The sequence below is a fragment of the Boleophthalmus pectinirostris genome, unplaced genomic scaffold (genome assembly GCF_026225935.1).
Source record: "Boleophthalmus pectinirostris isolate CB_2022bp ecotype Guang Dong unplaced genomic scaffold, ASM2622593v1 HiC_scaffold_15, whole genome shotgun sequence".
NCBI classification, from domain to species: domain Eukaryota; kingdom Metazoa; phylum Chordata; class Actinopteri; order Gobiiformes; family Gobiidae; genus Boleophthalmus; species Boleophthalmus pectinirostris.
In genome coordinates, this window is record NW_026571070.1 from 28001207 (window position 1) to 28019673 (window position 18467).

General features: G+C 36.0%; 1 protein-coding gene across 1 annotated transcript in view; it reads right to left on the bottom strand.

The window, feature by feature from the left end:
- The window catches only part of tmx3b (thioredoxin related transmembrane protein 3b), a 121651-nt gene extending 103859 nt beyond the window's left edge, over positions 1–17792 (bottom strand). Inside the window, exons 1-9 of the mRNA XM_020930761.2 lie at positions 17678–17792; positions 17353–17410; positions 15428–15467; positions 13518–13641; positions 11825–11870; positions 6355–6435; positions 2288–2387; positions 1997–2074; positions 268–334 (exon numbers count right to left, since the gene is read on the bottom strand). Coding sequence (XP_020786420.1) covers positions 268–334; positions 1997–2074; positions 2288–2387; positions 6355–6435; positions 11825–11870; positions 13518–13641; positions 15428–15467; positions 17353–17410; positions 17678–17714 — 631 coding nt within the window. The 5' untranslated portion in view covers positions 17715–17792. The remainder of the gene's footprint in view (positions 1–267; positions 335–1996; positions 2075–2287; positions 2388–6354; positions 6436–11824; positions 11871–13517; positions 13642–15427; positions 15468–17352; positions 17411–17677) is intronic.
- Positions 17793–18467: the final 675 nt, after the last annotated feature.

Sequence of the window (18467 nt, forward strand, 5' to 3'; positions counted from 1 at the left end):
CTTCAGGAAATTCTTGAATAGTGCAAGATTTGTTCAATTAGATTACCTCAATCAGTGAAGGCCCTATATATTTTTTATACTATGAACCAGATTTATTTTGACCTGAAAAAACTACCAACCATGCTAAACAAAAACAATTACAGCGGCAGGGTTCTGAAAAGTAAAACTGCATCCAGAGTCTCTTACACTCTAAATAAACCTTCTCAGGCTTAATTAAAGATGCCCTGCTGTGGATGAAGACTTGTAATAAAAGCCAGCTGCACTCACCATCGTACGTAAAATATCCTCCATCTTTGAAGACCACCACAGCAGGAAGCTCCGGCAGAGTCACCTCCTGGAATCAAAAGAGAATAGGTTCACACCAAAGTCCATAAATTATGTTTTTTTTTCTCTCTCTCTCTGTGCATCTGGAAAATATATAGGACGAGTGAGTTGGCAGAGGACTGTGCAGTAATTTGCGCGACTGGCTCTTTTCTGCAGAGACAGCATGTGAGCGCGGGGCTGGGGATAATCATGATACTAGAACGCAATTATTACCAAGGTCTGGAGAGCTAACAAACATTTCCACTTGATGCATTACTGAGTTACATGGCTAGAATACAAGGTTACAACAAAGGCATTTAGGAGTTTGTTTAGATGCAGAATTCTTTGATATCAGATTCATGTTCTACTGTTGTGGCCAATAACCAATATTCATATAAATATTTCAAAATCCACTGCAAGGACCACAAATCAAATAAAAAAAATGTCAAAATCCATGGTAAGACTCACCAATCAAAGTTACAGTTAAGTTTACAAGTTCACAAATAGACTTTTCTCCATTTATGTTTTTTTATATGTGACTAATGTATATTTTATTTTACCTTTGTATATGTCTGTCTATAATTAATTATCCATCTGTTTATAATATTAATAATATTGGGTATATCATAATTTGTTGATGTTTTTCAAACCCTGTGTAAACCTACAACCACCTATGGCTTAATTTCTCCTCCATTTCTACTGGAAATAGAAAGAGATTTCCATATTTCACTTATATACGAAATGATTTTACAATATAACCTACATACCAATATTGGCACAAAAATTTTAATTTGTATTCACACTTATTCATGGGAATCTGCCGTATGGGGACAAAATTAGGTCCCCATGATGTAAATTTATTCATTTATTTATTTATTGACCTTTATTTAACCAGGCTAGTCCCGCTGAGATTTGGAATCTCTTCTGGGAAGTCCTGGCTCAAGGGGGAGGAGCCTATTCAACATGTTTTAGTGGAAGAGGAAACCAGAGCACCTGGTAATGAGCATCCTGTAAAAAATGTTGTTGATTTAATAATAATGTTCAGATATGGGTTAAAACAGGTCTAGGGTTTAAATTAAAGTTAAGCAAGTAGTGACTATGGTTAAGATTGGGGTCAGTCTCCTCGGCAATGAAAGTCAGTCAACGTAATGTGCCCAAAACTCTTGTGGACATTACATAGACTGGCTTTCATTTCTTGGAGACTGATCCTAACCTTAAAGTTCCTATATTACGCAAAATTGATTCATGTGAGCTTTAAGACATGTTAGAATGTTGTTATCTCCCCAAAATAGACCTGAAGATGTGTTTTGTTTCATTCACATGCTTGAGTTTTGGTGCTGAAATTACCCAAATGATTCTACTGTATGGAGTTTAAAAACACAGTGGAGCACTTCCTGTGGTAGAAGAGTGTTTTCTGTTACTCCAGGTATGTTTGTGATGAGGAAACATTGATCAGAAAATTGTGTATAATGGGTCCTTTAATAAACGTTGCTTAACCTTAAACGTAAGGAAACCAAACTCTGGCTAAGCCTTGGCTTCTGCGGGCTTCAACAAATGACCCAAGCCTTATTTCAAAAGTTTATGGTACCCTGGACAGTTTGGTTTTTCCAGGCAACTTTTCACAAACAACTCCATACTGTAACAAAACAGTCATGTTTATGCAGCAAAAATATGATATACACACAAATGTTACCTCTGGCAAGACCTCCTCTGCAGCGGAGAAGAAGTACGTGTAGACAATGAGCTCGGAGGCCACATCGTTGTACTTCTCCTGCAACAACATCACATCATGTTTCAGTTTACACACAGCCACTCAATAAGTGACATTTTCAGGCAGACTGGATGGGAGGTGCAGCCCAGAACATGGTTAAAAAGAGCAGCTGAGCACTTAGCCGACCGCCCAATCAATATGCGGTTTATAGCCGAGTGCGGGTCTATAAAAGAAGATCCTTTGTTGACAGGAGATGGGCGCATGGATACGTACTCGGAGTGGTGAGTCGCCTCCCACGTAGACGAACAGAACCGTGTGGCGTTTGAGCATGTGAGTGAACATCTGCTTACTGGGCAGGGCTCGGACCGCTGGGCTGAAAAGCACAGACAATAGCAAAAGGTTGGTGTTAGAAAGGTGGATGACAGTGGCAGTCTTTTTACATCCAGGTGGGTGATACTGATAAAAAAATAATATCTAAATTTTGGGGGGCTTGGTTAACAGTGACAGTATGTAGCTGGAACAATGATTTCATGAAAACAGAAAACTAAAATCATACTTCGGAACATTCTCCATGGAGATAGTAGATAAAAGTTTTATCCCATATTATGGAAGATTATTAACCAGGCTGGCACCACTTAGTGCCTCTGCTCAATTTCATTTAGGAATCAGAATATAATAAACAGTTCGCAAAAACCCTGGAAGTGCAAGTTCGGGCACCAGTCGATCAGCAAAGAGCCATACATTCAGTGTTGTCAACGATTCCCGAGATCGAAGATTTAAAGCCAGAATAAAGAGAATGTTTGGTGCATTTTATCAAGGGGAAAGACTTCATTGCCCAAGTGACTACCAAATAGCAGCGATTGATTAAATGATAAAAAGTACCCGTCTACCACCGAGCGAACGAAATCTAACACTGCGAGGTCAGATGGTTTCTACGAAGTCAAACAGGCTGATGAATCAGGCTAGAAGATTATAGCTAAAGGAACTATTTTTCCATGGAAAGAAGCAGACGAAGGCCCTCCTCCAGGTCAAGTAAGAGTCAGTTTGTGGAGACACAAGATCACTCAGAGTAAGCATGTATGTTTTTTTTTTATTTTTCAGTGCAATAAACTAAACCAAAATGATTATTTTCATCTATTTGGCAATTATCCAAATGATTCTGGTGAAGGTGTATGGCGTTTTATAACACAGAGAAGCACTTCCTGTATTGCCACACGCTATCACAAGGTGGAACAGTGTTTTCTGTTTGTGAGAAGAACTCAAGAATATGTGTGTGAATATGTGTGTGTTCAAGTTAGCAGCTACCTTTATACTTCTTGTTTGATTGGCAATTCCAGGGCTGAAATGTTGCAAATGATTCTAGTGAAGGTGTTTGGACTTTAAAAACACAGTAGAGCACTTCCTGTATTACATCACAAGTGGGAACAGAATGTTTTCAGTTTGAGAAAAGCCTAAATATACAGGTTTTGTGTGTTAAACATGTGTGAAGGGAACAAAACACAACTCCAGTTCTGTTGGTGATGAGGAAAAAACACCAAATCATTAGATTAAAAAAAATGTAATATGAGCCATTTAACTAAATTTTTAGTGAATTTGCTCTATTAGAGGTGTTTTTATTACTAAAAATACACCTGGTCTTTCTGTGAGTGGGATCACCTCTCCACAGTTTTGACCTGTAACCCTGATGTTTGTCACTTGTGGATACATTTAATGCCATACTGTGAAATCTTCCAGGGAAAGCAACAACATCTCCATGGAGAAGAGAAGTTGGCGGATGCTACTTTTAATTCCAGACTATACCTCCATATTTTAATTTTGCATATCTCCAAAAAATAATTGCGATATTATACATTTTCCCAAACATCTCCCAACTCTAACAGGTGGAAAAGTTCTGCTAAGTATTTGGAAAAGCTGCCTTAATGAAGATTTATTTCTTGTTTTGATGACATTCAAATCCCCTGAGCATAGTAAGCCTGGCACATGGCGCAGACGTACTAAAAATCTTTAAATATAGTCATAGAAGATTGGAGAGCACTGACTGGGACGCTCTAATTGAGGTTTCAAATGCATCTGTGATTATAGCGGCAATAAATACAATACAAAAATACAACCATTAGGGAAGCGGGTAAATGTCCAATTGTGATTTTTCTGAGAAGCGTTATGATTATGAACAGATTTAGACTCAATTTATGTTTTTTTTTTTTTTTATAAGAGGCTTCTATTCAAAGTTCACATTTAAACTCGTCCTGAAGACTTGACAAAAAGACTGAAATATGAACTGACAAACAGGTATGCAGGTGTTATAATGTTATGGGTGTGAGGCTTGCAGAATTAATCAAATTGAAATCGCAAAGGCTGCAATTTTTGAAGCGCCATAACTCCGTCCACAAACAACAAAATCTCTTATTCTGCATAAAAACTGCAAGTCCTGTAGTTTAGATCTGCACAAATATGTTCTGAAATGTGATTCTTGTATTAGTTTGTCAGCTCATATTTCAGTCTTTTAAAAAGTCCTATATTACGCTATTTTCTGATCTACGTTTCTGTTTCTTCAACAAAAACATACAGTATATGGAGTAGGGTTGGGCGGTATCCAAATTTTTTATACCGTTTAACCTTCTCAGGATTTTACGGAGGTATTACCGTATTACCAAAATGTTTTAGTACGACTTTGGTAAGCTATGAATCCGCACCGGTATCTGGTTTATGCATATACCCTGCAGACTTATAATCTCTGAAAAGTTTCACATGAACCATCTCCAACGCGACACATGCACAGAACAGACTCACCATCAGCAGCATATCCTGTCGCAGAAAGAACACACATTATTCTGCCTCCACTAGTGTAGAACAGTTGAAAAGTCTAGAACAATATCGCGGCTAAAATAGATAAACTCAAAACAGAAAAATTCTCCACTGAGGGCAGAACACACATGTTCCACTGAGTCATGTCCTTTAGTCCGACAGAAGCTGAACCGCATCAGCGCACAAGGAAAGCACTGTTTTTATCAGCGCTTTATAGTTTATGCAAATAAGTCATGTGGTCTTAAGTTTCATTTCTGTAAAACGTAAACAACAAATGTGCACCTGAAGCCAAAATGCTACCAAATTGCAGAAGTACTAGTATTTTTTATTTTTTTGGGGGGGGAGGGAGCAACTCTCTTGTGGCTGGACTTGCCGTCTTGTCTTGGTCTCCCTGATGAGCATCACGTGACAACGGAACGAAACTAATCGAATGTCATCTCCCCACGCAGTTCAAAGAAACATTATTGACACTGTTAGTTTTAAATTGTGATAGCATTAAATTGAAGATATACAACCACACATTAATTTGTGCTGAGCACACAAATGTAGGTATCAACAAATTATAATATTATATTAGGTCCTTATGCACTGCAGATTTTTTTAATGACGGTAATAAAACTGATACCGTTGCTACTTTTTGATACCACGGGATACCTTAATATTGTATTACTGCCCAACCCTAATCTGGAGCTGTGTTTTGTTTCTTTCACACATGTTTAACACACAAAACCTGCATATTTAGCCTCATCTCAAACTGAAAACACTCTGTTCCAACTTGTGATGTCATATGGTAATACAGGAAGTGCTCCACTGCATTTTTAAAATCCAAACCCCTTCACTAGAATCATTTGTATCATTTCAGCCCTGGAATTGTTGATCTTTACAAAACAACAGGTAAAAAACATGAAAACTACTGCTTCGTGACATCACAAGGTGGAACAAAGCATTTTAACATTTGTAGACGTAGACAGACTAATAATAGTGGATTACGCAAACATGTAAATGAAACAAAGCACAACTCTAGTTACGTTTTTGAGGTAACAACATTCTAACATGACACGAAGCTCATAAGAATCCATTTTGTGTAATATAAGACCTTTAAAATATTAACTTTGAACAAAATCCTATTACTAAAACATAAATCGCAAATCTAATCACAATGCTTATCAGAATTTTTTCCCCATTTACAATAACCTCAGAATAGACCATTTCTAGACTTGTTACACTGTCATTTATGTGCCAACACTGCCCTCTCATGGCCACTCCACACGTTACACCCTAGAATCACAATTGTGCCAAGCGTTTGATCATGCCCTCTGTCACGGATCTAAGCGAGATTTCCCTGAAGGAGGAGAGACTGTCAGGCTGCTGGATACAGTGGCTCAGACAGGAGCGGAGAGGCGCAATTCCACGGGGCCCCCAGACAAATATGGCCGACGTTGATAAGCTGGTTTGGATGGCTTTATTAGCACCACAAAGAGTTTCTCGGGGCATGGGGGAGAGAATGTGACACCTGGTTATATACAGAGACTCACCCAGAGACTCTGTTGGCGAATTCTACGATGTCGTCTTTTGTCCGTGGACCCTTGTAATTATAAGCCAGGTCGCCTTTTAACCTGGGCAGAAACAGGAGGGAGAAATAAGAAGTTAGTGTGAAATTACAATGTTAGAATATAGGTAAGTGGAAAAGCAAGTTATTGTTTTTTGTTAACTGTGGACATTTTTACATGTAGGCAGGCAACAATATCTAAATCTCTCTGTACCTAATTTTCATGATATGCATCTCACGGTATGGTATTTATCGCAATACTTTGTAGAGACTGATTGTGAATATTCCATTTTCCCCTTTTAAAATGCACTGACAAGTCATTTGCACCAAAATCAATTAATATAAGCATAGAGACTTCATAATTTGTAATTGTGATGGTATGATATCACAAAATTTCAGTTATTGCTGCATTCCTATTTACATGGACCATAAAATCAGATGGCAAGGACAATCAGATAATCCAGTAATAACATCAGATTTTTGGTGTTTGTTTGGTGTGAGCAACTTAACTCTTAGAACACAAAAAGTATGAACCGTTTGAACTTTTGGAACAATTATGTATTTAGTTTTATTCTTAAAATTGTGTCATGATTCAAATTAAAACACAATTACAATACTAAGGGAAAGGTTTGACACGGTGTAATTCTCTCAAATTAATGTCATTTTAAAACCAAAATAATAGTACTTTATGTAATATTAGCATGTTGTTTTATAATACTAATTCTTATATATTGCACCGATACTGAAAAATTAGATGGATCGGGTATTGGTTTCATAATATCGGTTGAGCTGATATCTGGTCACTGTTTTGATGATTAAAATGTGTGTGTTTGAACTTTGCACAAGAAGTGGTTTAACAAAGACTTTTAGTATCACAGCCATGATTTAGTCTTTATTTTTATTGAGCTATACTGAATCGATTTGAAATATATCGTATCGAACCAAAAGTGCACTGTATCGAGATATGCATCTCATAACATTTTAACTTTTTTCATACAAATGTAATAACTACAAAGTAGTTATTTGAAGGATAAAAACATATAGTAATACAGGAAGTACTCTATTGTGTTTTTAAAGTCCAAACGCCTTCAGAAGAATCAGTTGCATCATCATTTTTACAAACCAAAAGGTGAAAAGATAGCCGTTAACCTGATAACTACTACTTCATGACATAACAAGGTGGCACAGAGCATTTTGAGCTTTGGAGATGTAAACAGAATAATAATAAAGATTACACAGCATAACACAGTTGGATTTCTAGAGTAATAAGTTAGTTGTTTGAAGGACATAAAGTGCCATTTTCCATCCCTACACTGGTATCTGGTAAATATCGAGTATTGGCAGATACTTAAAGTCAAACTATTGATATCGGAAGTGAAAAAGCTGGATCGGTGCAGCTCTAATCAAGGCCACTGAAAAACTATTCTGGAAAGTTAAGTTTAGAGTTTCAAATAAGTGTCTGGTTTTAATGCTATTAGTCGAAGTACTGATTAGTGTCTGGGAAAAGATTGAGAACACAAACTCTAAAAGTGTCAAAACCAACCACTTCACCATCATCACTTGCTACTTATTTGAATAAATACAATAAAGCAGGCGATGCAAATACACTCACATCAGCCAGAAGTTGTTCAAGCTTGAATTTTGAACTTGTTAAAAGTGATAAAACATTTGTGGTAAATCAACATATACTCATTTTCTGCTAGTACAACAAAAATCAATAAAATATTAAAATTACATTATTGCAGAATGAAATTTAAGATTTATAATGCCCTTCACATTTTGTACCAATCCCCGCTTACTTACAAAACTTTCAGCTAACCTTTGTGCAATTCCTTTCCCTATCCGAAAACAAATCAATATTGTAATTATGCAAACGAAAAGAATAAGCAAGTAAATATCCCCGGGCAAACCAAGTCCTGATTATTCTCAACTCTTTTCCCAACGACTTTGTGATTACACAGCTAATCCATGGGGCCACGCTTGCTATGAGACAAAGGTCGGTCCGATCATCAACTTTGGGGGGACAGATGGGAGTGTCTCTAATTGAGTTCCAGACAGGAGACTAGTGCAGCGGTTGCGTCAGTCCGTGGGGTTTAATGAACTCGGAGGGAGGGAGGGGTGAGGGGGGGTGAGCTGGTGCGTGAGTCTGTATAGGGAGTTGTCACCGGGGAAGCAGGTTTCATCAGCCAAGTCCCGTCGTCGTCCTGTCACAGTGTTTTTAATGAATTTGACGGCAGCCAATAGGAGGTCTGTTATGTCAGCGAGCAGAGGGACTGAGAGGAGTGAAGTATGGAGAGAGTTATAATGAGTATAATGACAATAGAGAAGAGCTTTGCAGAAGTTCTAAAGTTGGGGAATTTTATGCCAGACTCATGGTTGATTATTAAAATATTGACATAAATATTGATTCTATATTTCTATCAGTATTGAATAAGAAATATCAGACAACAAACGGGAAAGGTGAGTGTGTTCATAGGTCTGTAGATGTCAGTAGATGTATGTTTGCACACACAACCTCTTGCATACAGCTGTGACTTTATGTTTTATCACTTATCTTTTTCTTCTTATTTTATTTTGACTTGTACATTTACATTTATATAATTATGTCTTATTTGACAGCTGTTTCTCGCCATCTTTTTTGCTACTTATTTAGAGTTTGTCATTACCATCTATATTTTCACTCTCTGTTATTATATTATATTGTGATGTGTGAGCTAATGTGTCCAAATAATTTCCCTCGTGAATCAAAAAAGTTTGTCTAAGTCTAAAACGGGTGCTATTCGGAATTAAAAGTCCTCAACTACAAAAAGAAATCTTTGTACTTTATTTGGCAATTTAAGTCAGTTTTAAAAGACAGAATACTTCTAAGCTTTATAGTTTGTAAAAAACAAAACAAAAAAAACCCAATCAACTCCCATATACTAATCAATACTATTAAAACTAGTACTCAAACTATCCTCATCTGAGTATGTCTCGATACTGGGGGGATAAAAACAATACATTTTGACGTTTCTGGAATTGTTTTAGATTTGTTTAGAAGATTTTATTGTCATTGTCATAGAAAAAAACAACTAAATTATGTTTAGAGCATCAAACACTGCATCATTTTCATGTGAAATACAATGTCAACGGTGCAAGAGCCCAATAAAAAAAATTAAATTAAATTAAATATAAATAAAAAATATCCACATTAGTGAAATAATGACATTTTGAAATCAAGAACAAACAAATGTCTTAATTTATGATAAAAACTAGATGAAAATGACATTCTTTTGTATAATAAAATATAGCTTTTTAAAATCATTGTGTTATCAAAATTGGGACTGAGTATCAAGCCTTTTCCTTCAAAATGTAGAAAGTTTTGAAAAGCATTGTAAAACACTTACAATTTACTTAGAACAACAGGCAAACTAGTACACCTTCAGTTGCACCAAATGTATTAATAAACATATTAACAGATCAAAACAATTGCAAGGTTAAAATCATAAGCACAACATGCCTTTTGTCTGTTTTCCAATTCCAAAACACACCATACTAATGAAATATCTAAGATGAATTAACGGTTGACTTGGGGTGAAAAGATAATTTGCATAGGTGTGAACAACAGCTAATTCCCAAGTCTGTCTTATCTCGGGGCGTCCCAAAGGACCGAGTGTTAAGAGGCTAACAGATGGCAATAATAACTCTATTAAATGTTACAAGAAATTATCAAGAGGGGAATATGACTCAATAATTACAATTCAACTATGTAGAGCACACAGTTTGAAAAATACAAGAACCATTTTAGACCATATCAACAATCACCTGGTTAGTTTAAAGGCACAATATGTAAAATCAAATACTAATCAACACTAATATCGAAAGCAGGCAAAGTATAAGAGCACATAGGCTAATAAACCGTCATGGAACACTATAGAACCTACCTGGACCACTGAGGGATTACACAGATAAAAGACCAAATGGTAATACAAATGAAAGTAATATGATTTAATATAGAAAATTACATTCTATTGTCTGAATAAAGAATATAAAAAATATATATTGCAGTTTCAGAAACTGTATCGAGTATTCAGTCTATTCCTTAGTATCGAAATCATGTTTAAAATATTTATATCTTGGTAACACTAATGTCAACGCTTTAAACACATTAAAATAATCTGTCTCCATCTGTTGAGTTACAGGTCACGTCTGTGGAGAGGTGAGTTATATACTTTCAAGGGTGTTTTCATGAAGTAAAAGGCCTATAACTGGACGATATATGATAGATGCAAGATATATTTGGTGGAAAATTCAGACAAAGAAATAACATTTCCATGGTGACAAGAAGACGGTGCACCCTCCATCAGAAGAAGAAGTTACATAGTGCACGTTTAACAAGTTGATTAAAAGGTGCTGTACCTGATTTTTAAAAATGTGAAAAACTGAACAACTGGTAGCTAATTTTAAACGGCTTGCAGTGGTTATTAAGTTATTCCTCACTTACCTTATGCACTCAGAACATTCTAATTATTCACAGTGATGAATTTATAAGCACTTTTCACAACTCTCAGAGAAGCTAGTATGCCAGAATGCCCTTCCTGATTATCAGACAATACACAATGAGCTTAGGTTATTATTAAGTTCTTTTTTCAGACAATGAGTTTGTTTTCATACTTGCCAGTTTCAACTTCTCATTTGTGCTCTTCCTCAGAGTGGTCACGTAATGTTGCTGTGACATGTCCGGTCAACAGATTTATACAGATTTTGGCGCTGTTTTTCTACCGGAGGCAGGACAACAGCGCCATCTGCAGTCCTACTTTCTCAGGACAGTATCCCAGGAGTGTGTATAAATCAGCAACATCACAGCAACACAGTATCTCTTGGCACAAACTCAAAATAAAACAATTAAAAAAAAAAAAAAAAAAAAATCAACATCACGTGATCACTCTGAGGAAGAGCGCTAGTGAGCAGTCCAAATTGTCAGGTATGAAAACAAACTCTTGGTCTGAAAAAAGAACCTAATAACACAAATTATCAGAAGACCAAATGAACCTCTCATTGGACTAAACAATTAACTTATTTTGGCCTCAAGAGCTGCTTATAATATATCTGTATGGGGCAAGACAGGTTTTGCGCAAACACACACACAAAAAAAAAAAATCAGGTACAGGACCTTTAAACTAACCATAAAGCTGTAATACTATTTCATGTTTCACTTTTATTATTAATGTTACTTGAGTGTTACTTGAGTTGGAGTGGTTTGATCTCTGAAAGCCAATGTAGTGCAGGTTTTCAGCTAGTTTAACCTGACATATATTGAGCCATCCTTCTTTGCTTGCGGACACGTGCTGTACCTAAACTTGAATCGATTTCTCAGCTGCACACCGGAGAAGGATATTTGGAGAGAAAACTGTTGCTGGGACCCTTTTAAAATGACACAGATAGAATATTGTGTAGGAGGCCGAAGGGGCACTTACAGTTTTATTGTGGGGTAACCGCGGACACCAAACTCTGACGCCATACCTGCAACACAAAGGGAAATACCAATCAATCAATCACTGTATATTTAAAGGGACCCATATTACACTATTTTCTTATCTATGTTTGTCTCCTCAAAAAAGCTCTAAAAAGTCTATTTTGCATAATTGGTCTCCTTTAATACCTTTATTAACTTGATATCATTCACATATCGCTAGGGCTGGGCGATATGTCCAAAAACATTGTATTGCTCTGCATTAATTTGACAAAATCTAAACAAAAACAGCTTTTAGTATTGATTTCATGAAAATAGACAAGACAGACTTTTAATACAGTGGCATTTAACCAATAGCCCAATTTCTTCCTCCACAGTTGCCACTCTGCTCCAAACCACAAGCTTTTACTGACAGGACTGGCTCTAGAGCTCTCCATTAAAAGCTCAAATTGGCAATTAACAGAATCTCAATCTCAACTACAATTCTATTAATTGCTCAGATCCAAATACAGTCTTTTCAAAACTGCAAACCGAGAAGTCAAGAAGCAGTCTAAAACTAAAATCTAATTGACCTGACTTGAAAGAATTAACCATTTGTTTATTTAATTATTTTGGTTTAAGTATATTTAATGAAGCATTTATATAAAGCTGCTCTGGAAGTAAGAAAAAGAGGATGCAGATGCAATCTCATTCTTGCCCTGGCTAGTATCATCAACATTCTATCAAATAGTCTTCACATAAATATCCATAACATAAAAAACTTCAATGAAAGGTGGGTTAAATAGCAAAGGTGCAACATGTCATTTTTCTGGTGAGGGGTTTGTCACATGCTTGTCTCAGTGGAGAGGTTATTGCTTTGCCTGGTGTGCTCCACAGAATACCATTAGAATGATCCTTTTTACATTTATTCAGTTACAGGTGGTCAACTTGGACAAACCTCCTTGTCAAAGTCTGATCTCATCAGATTTTAAAGCTAAGCAAGGCAAGGGCCTGCACTTGGGTGAGAGACGACTCAGAATTCTAGGTGCCACATGGTATAGTATGAAAGTGGTGTGTGCGTAATTGATGGTGGTCAGAGGGGCCAATGGCACTTCTGTCAATCTGCTCGAGGGCAGCTGTGGCTATAATAGTTTCTTACCACCAGACTTTGAAAAGAGACTTTGAGCGTCTGGAAAAAAGTGTTTCATAAGATAATAATAATAATGTATTTAACTTGAAAAACATGTCAGATTAATGGCCTGATAGTGTCACCTTCTTGTCACTATAGAGAAGATAAAGCCATACTGTGAAACATTTCAGGTAAAGCAAAACATCTCCATAGAGACAAACATGTAACTAAGAAAGGTTACATAGTGCTCCTTTAAATACAGTTATGATCCACCATTATTTCTATAAATGTACATTAAGCAAGCAAAAATCGACCTTCCAGATCTTTTCTTGGCCAGTCTATTGTCTTCAGATATATGACATGAAAACAGTTGAGATAATAAAACAAATGGCCCCATTAGAGATAATTGGACAAATATAGCTTCTGTGTTGTAAATGATCACCTGCTGTCACACATTATCACTGCTAACGACTGTCGTGTTGTCGGAACAACAGAGTCAATTAGGTTCAGAATCTTGTCTGTAACTCTTGGGATAATCACTAGGGCACAGTAGCGCTCCAATGGGACAGATTGGTAGTTCATCACTCACCAGAGAAGGCGGTGGCGTCCATCTTTCCCACACGCACCGGGGACCCAGAACTCTTCAGCTCCGCCCCCACGTCGTACCAGATGGGCTCCAGCTTCTTACAGTAGCCGCACCATGGGGCGTAGAACTGAGGACAGGAACAGGAAAGACATGTCCAAAATGAGGAAATATTATAGTTATGGGTATGTTCACGGTACAGTATACAGTGAACATACATGTCAAACGTATCCCCGAAATGCAAAAGTGTATTTAATATCTCTGTAGCAACATTGTATAAACCACAGTACACACATTATGAGCCACAGAGGATCAGTGGCCCGTAATAGACTTTATGTATTAAGCCTGCTCAACATCCTAACCACATCCTGAACAGATACCCAGTGGTGAAAGGTAATGAAATACAAAAGTAAAAGTATAATACTTAATTGCAATTTTTAGGTATCTCCACTTTACATAAGTACATTTTACAGTGGGTACTTTTTACTTTTACTTCACTACATTTGTGAGCATGTATCTTTTTTTCTACTCCACCACATTTTAGATCTGGTCTGAAAAGTTAAAAGTGCTTTTCTTTTCTGCTGAAATGACTAAGACTTATTTTTGGCACATTTCATTTGAGTTAATGTTCCAACTTGAGCAAACTAAACAAACTAATCTAAACAAAAAAGAAAAATTCACAAATCAATTTAACCACTTCAAATCAGCTACATTCTGTAAACTCTCTACAAAATACTTTTACTTCTTTCAAGACATTTTCTTAAAAGGTATTTTACGTAAGTAGATTTTTTCATGTGATACTTTTACTTGAGTTATATTTTGCCCCTGTATCTATTCAAATTTTTAACAACACTGACTACTACATCCACCACTGCAGATACCCAATACCACAAATGAAACGGTAAATCTCTACGAATTTCATGAGATCCAAATCTCGCAATGCAGTATTTCTATACCAACCAATGATGAATGCATACAAATTTTAACAAGATTATGTTATGTTACTGTACATGTAAACAGACGGTCAGCAACGTGAGAGGTACACAACCCATCTCGGAAAGGCTCTGTTGAAGAATGGGCACTGCAGAGATGTGTCTTGCCAAGAGAAACAACACCAATATATGCTTAAAGTTAAAGTTGGCTATGGCATATACTGACATATACCCAAAAAAAAAAAGATCTGCTCTGGAACCTTGTTTTTGAACTCTCAGTTTAGTGTCAAATTCTACTCAAAATGAACATTCCAACACTCACTTCATCTTCTGATTTGACCTACTTTAGGTCTTCACATGTGCAAAATTTACACAATATACTGTACTTTTGATACCACTTGCATTTCTCTAAACAGTAGTCAAAATTATAAATAGTAACAACCAACAACAAAATAGAGCTGGGCGATATGACATAAAAACTAATCAACATTTTATTTCACAAATTGATAACTCACAATTTTCAATGTGCTTTTATTTTGTCGTAACATAAACAAGATTGACTTTTGATCAGCGGCATTTCACACAAAAACTAGTCCAAATTCTAAAACTTTACTTGCACAAAACTAGAGCAAAGTGAAATAAGTAAATTTGATCATTTCTTACGCACTGCTTTTTGCAAGATCAAAACTTACTGATAGTAAATGTGGGAGTAGTGTTGCCCTCAAACTTGCCTACCACGATTCCTGCATGCTTAATCTAGTTAATACTGGACACATTCTCTGATATAAAACCCTTACAGCACAGTGGCTTTGTGGAGCATGCATGACTTCTCACTGACACAGAGGGCCTACAGCACCCAAAGCCCCCACCCCACCCACTGCAACCACAGGCCACCCACCCACTGCACCCACACTTCCGCTGAACATGAGCCCCAATGTGATGTGATGAGAAGAAATAAAGCTGTACTGAAAAGGACGGACTTACATCGACCAGCCAGATGTCATTGACTCGGGAATCTTTGAACCTGTAAAAGCACAATACAATAGGTTAACTTTATGGAAATGTATGAAATAAGAGATTTTTAATAAATGGCAATTCAATGACATTTTGCAACTACATTTTTTACAGGAAGTCAAGTCAGATTTGTATATTTTTGTACATATTATTAGGGGAGAATGAAATGGAATGGAAATGTACTGCCATTTTGAATATTAATATTACTGAAATACTGTATGACTTAATGAACTAATACAAGAATCATAAACACTTCTGAACAATTTGAAGAGGTCTAAACAAAAGGGTTGGTAGGTTTTACACAACAGAAGTTAGAACAATAACTCGTGGAGATGTGCAGAGGACATTAAAAGGTCTACTTCTTTAAAGAGAATATATTAGGGTATTTTCTGATATGTTATAATGTTATTTCCTCATTAGAAACAAACCTGAAGGTAACATTCTAACATGGCTTAAAGCTCACAACAGACAATTTCGTGCACTACAGGACCTTAAATATCTACAGTTTTTTCAACAGTGAGTGACCATTCAAATTGTGACTCCAGCCATGGCTTGATTATATATATTAAGTTTTATATTTAGGTGTTTTGCTGTTGTTGTTTTTGTTATTATAATAATTAGCAAGATGACATACAATTTAGTCAGTAGCCACTTGACGTGTTAGGTTAAGGGTCAGGTTAAGGTTCAAGTTAAGATACAATCAGCTAAGAAAAAAAGAACACAAACATGCAGTAGGTCTATTATCTTCCAAATGACTGTAACAATATTTCATCACTTTTGTGGTTAGTTTTACAGTAAATCTACATTTTGTGCAATACTTGAACTTCATCCAAATTGACAGGCATGTTTTAGTGCATTTCTGATGAATAACAGCATAATATTGTAGATATTATGCTGTTATTCATAGGAATATAGACCTGTCATGCTAACAAATATTGAAGAATGATATATTGCTGAAGAAAATATAAGTGATAAATGATAATATTAAAACAAGCTGCTTGTTCCAAAAAAATATACTAACTGTACAATTAAAAAAAACAAAAACAAGAGCTGCTATTAATAAAACAGCAGATTGACAAACTAGTATGACTAAAATGACAGACTACTTTGTCTCTATGATGAGTCATAGAAGTAATTTATTCAACCCTCTACAGTTCAAATCTCCCCACTAGTACAAAGAAAAAGCGCCTACAATACATATTTACCTTCTAAAATTATTGTTCCATTTCATGTATTCAATGTCAAAATATTCATTATAGAGATATACATTTTTGTCATAATCATGCACCTCCAAATAAATCCTTACAAATGTATAAATGGAGAAGACTATGTTTACAATAATAAGTCTATAGTGGACAGCTGATACAAAATAAAAAATATATATATTATAAGCTATAACATATAACTTGAAGTACAACTACTTACTGCTAAGAGTGTTTTCTGTTTGAAAGATGAACGCAGCCTAAATATGCAGGGTTTGTGTGTTAAACATGTGTGAATGAAACAAAACACAACTCTAGAAATATTTTTGATGAGACAACAACATTATAACATGAATTAGAAAACAGTGTAATACAAGTACTTTAAGATTCATATACATCTATTATTATAACTAGATGTTTTAGCATGTACACACACACCCCAGAGAGATAGCAGACTTATTATGGCATCCAATTAGAGACACTTGTGTTTTTGTGCAATAGTAACCCTATGGGAGCTGCCCTTTCATAGCAGCCAACAGTCTTTAATTTCTCCACAAATTCTCAAAATACGTGAATAAATGAATATCCTGGAGTCTGGAGGGCACGGTGTCATGCTGGACGTTTGAATGAGACGATCAGGAAACAGAAATGCTGAAACAACAACAAGAGGAGAGTGCAGGAAGCATCACTTACGAGTCATCCAGATCCTCCACAAACGCGAGCACAGCTGGACTCAGGAACACTGCTACCACTGCACCATGCAAAACACAAATCATCACGTTATTTTTTTTTGTATTTTTATTTTCATTTCACAGCGATCAAAAGCTTTATGTGAGAATCCTAGCCCTCTCTAGCCCTGCTCCTCATGACAGCAACTGCAGCATCCCCGGCTAAGCTAACAATAACTCAATTTTCTCATTTATTACAATAACAACAGATATGATGAGTGTCTAAATGAGCGCTGTGCTAACGGTTGGAGCGGAGGATAAAATGCACGGGTGGTAAAAAGTGAAAGTACCTGCAGAAATCAGAGAGGGTTTCACTGGAGCCATCATCGCGAAGAGTGCTCAGAGCAAGCAGGAAGTGCAGCGACTAAACTCCGCGGTGCGCATGCGTCGCTTTTGAAAAAGCTTCAGGAAGGAAACATAACTTATCAGCATGCTTTTTATGTATTTATATGTATTATTTTATTTATTATTTTATGCGTAATGTAAAAAGAAGAATGAAATAGATTTGTTAAATATAATCCTTAGAAAAAAAAAGAAAAGAAAAAAATTTGAATATTGTGTGCATTATAGTCTAACACAGAGTAGGGCGACCAGATTTTCCTAATTGTAAACAGTTGCACACCCGGGTTAGGATGGTTGGTATAAAATAAATAAAATTGTGCATTCTCGTTAAATATATATATATTTTTAAAGAGTTAAAGAGTTTTTTTTATTATTATTATTAATTTATTAATTAAGTAAGTAAGTAATTAGTTTGTTTGTTTATTTATTTATTTATTGCTTTATGGTAATTAACAAACGCGATTTTCTGTATCTTTCTTAAACAATTGAAAATTTATGCTCCTTTTTACTGTTGCCAGGGATCAGATTAGTCAAAAATTGTGATAATCCTGTTATAGACTTCATGTAGTCTTGGTTTAGTCTTAGTTTACTCCTAATTTAGATCAAATTGGTCAAAAATAGGGACACCTTGGACATTTCTTGATAAAACTGGGACAAATCACTAGTTTTGTATAAATCTGTTGGTACAGGGGACACAGGGCTCAAAACTGGGACTGTCCCAGCCGGGTAAATAGGGAG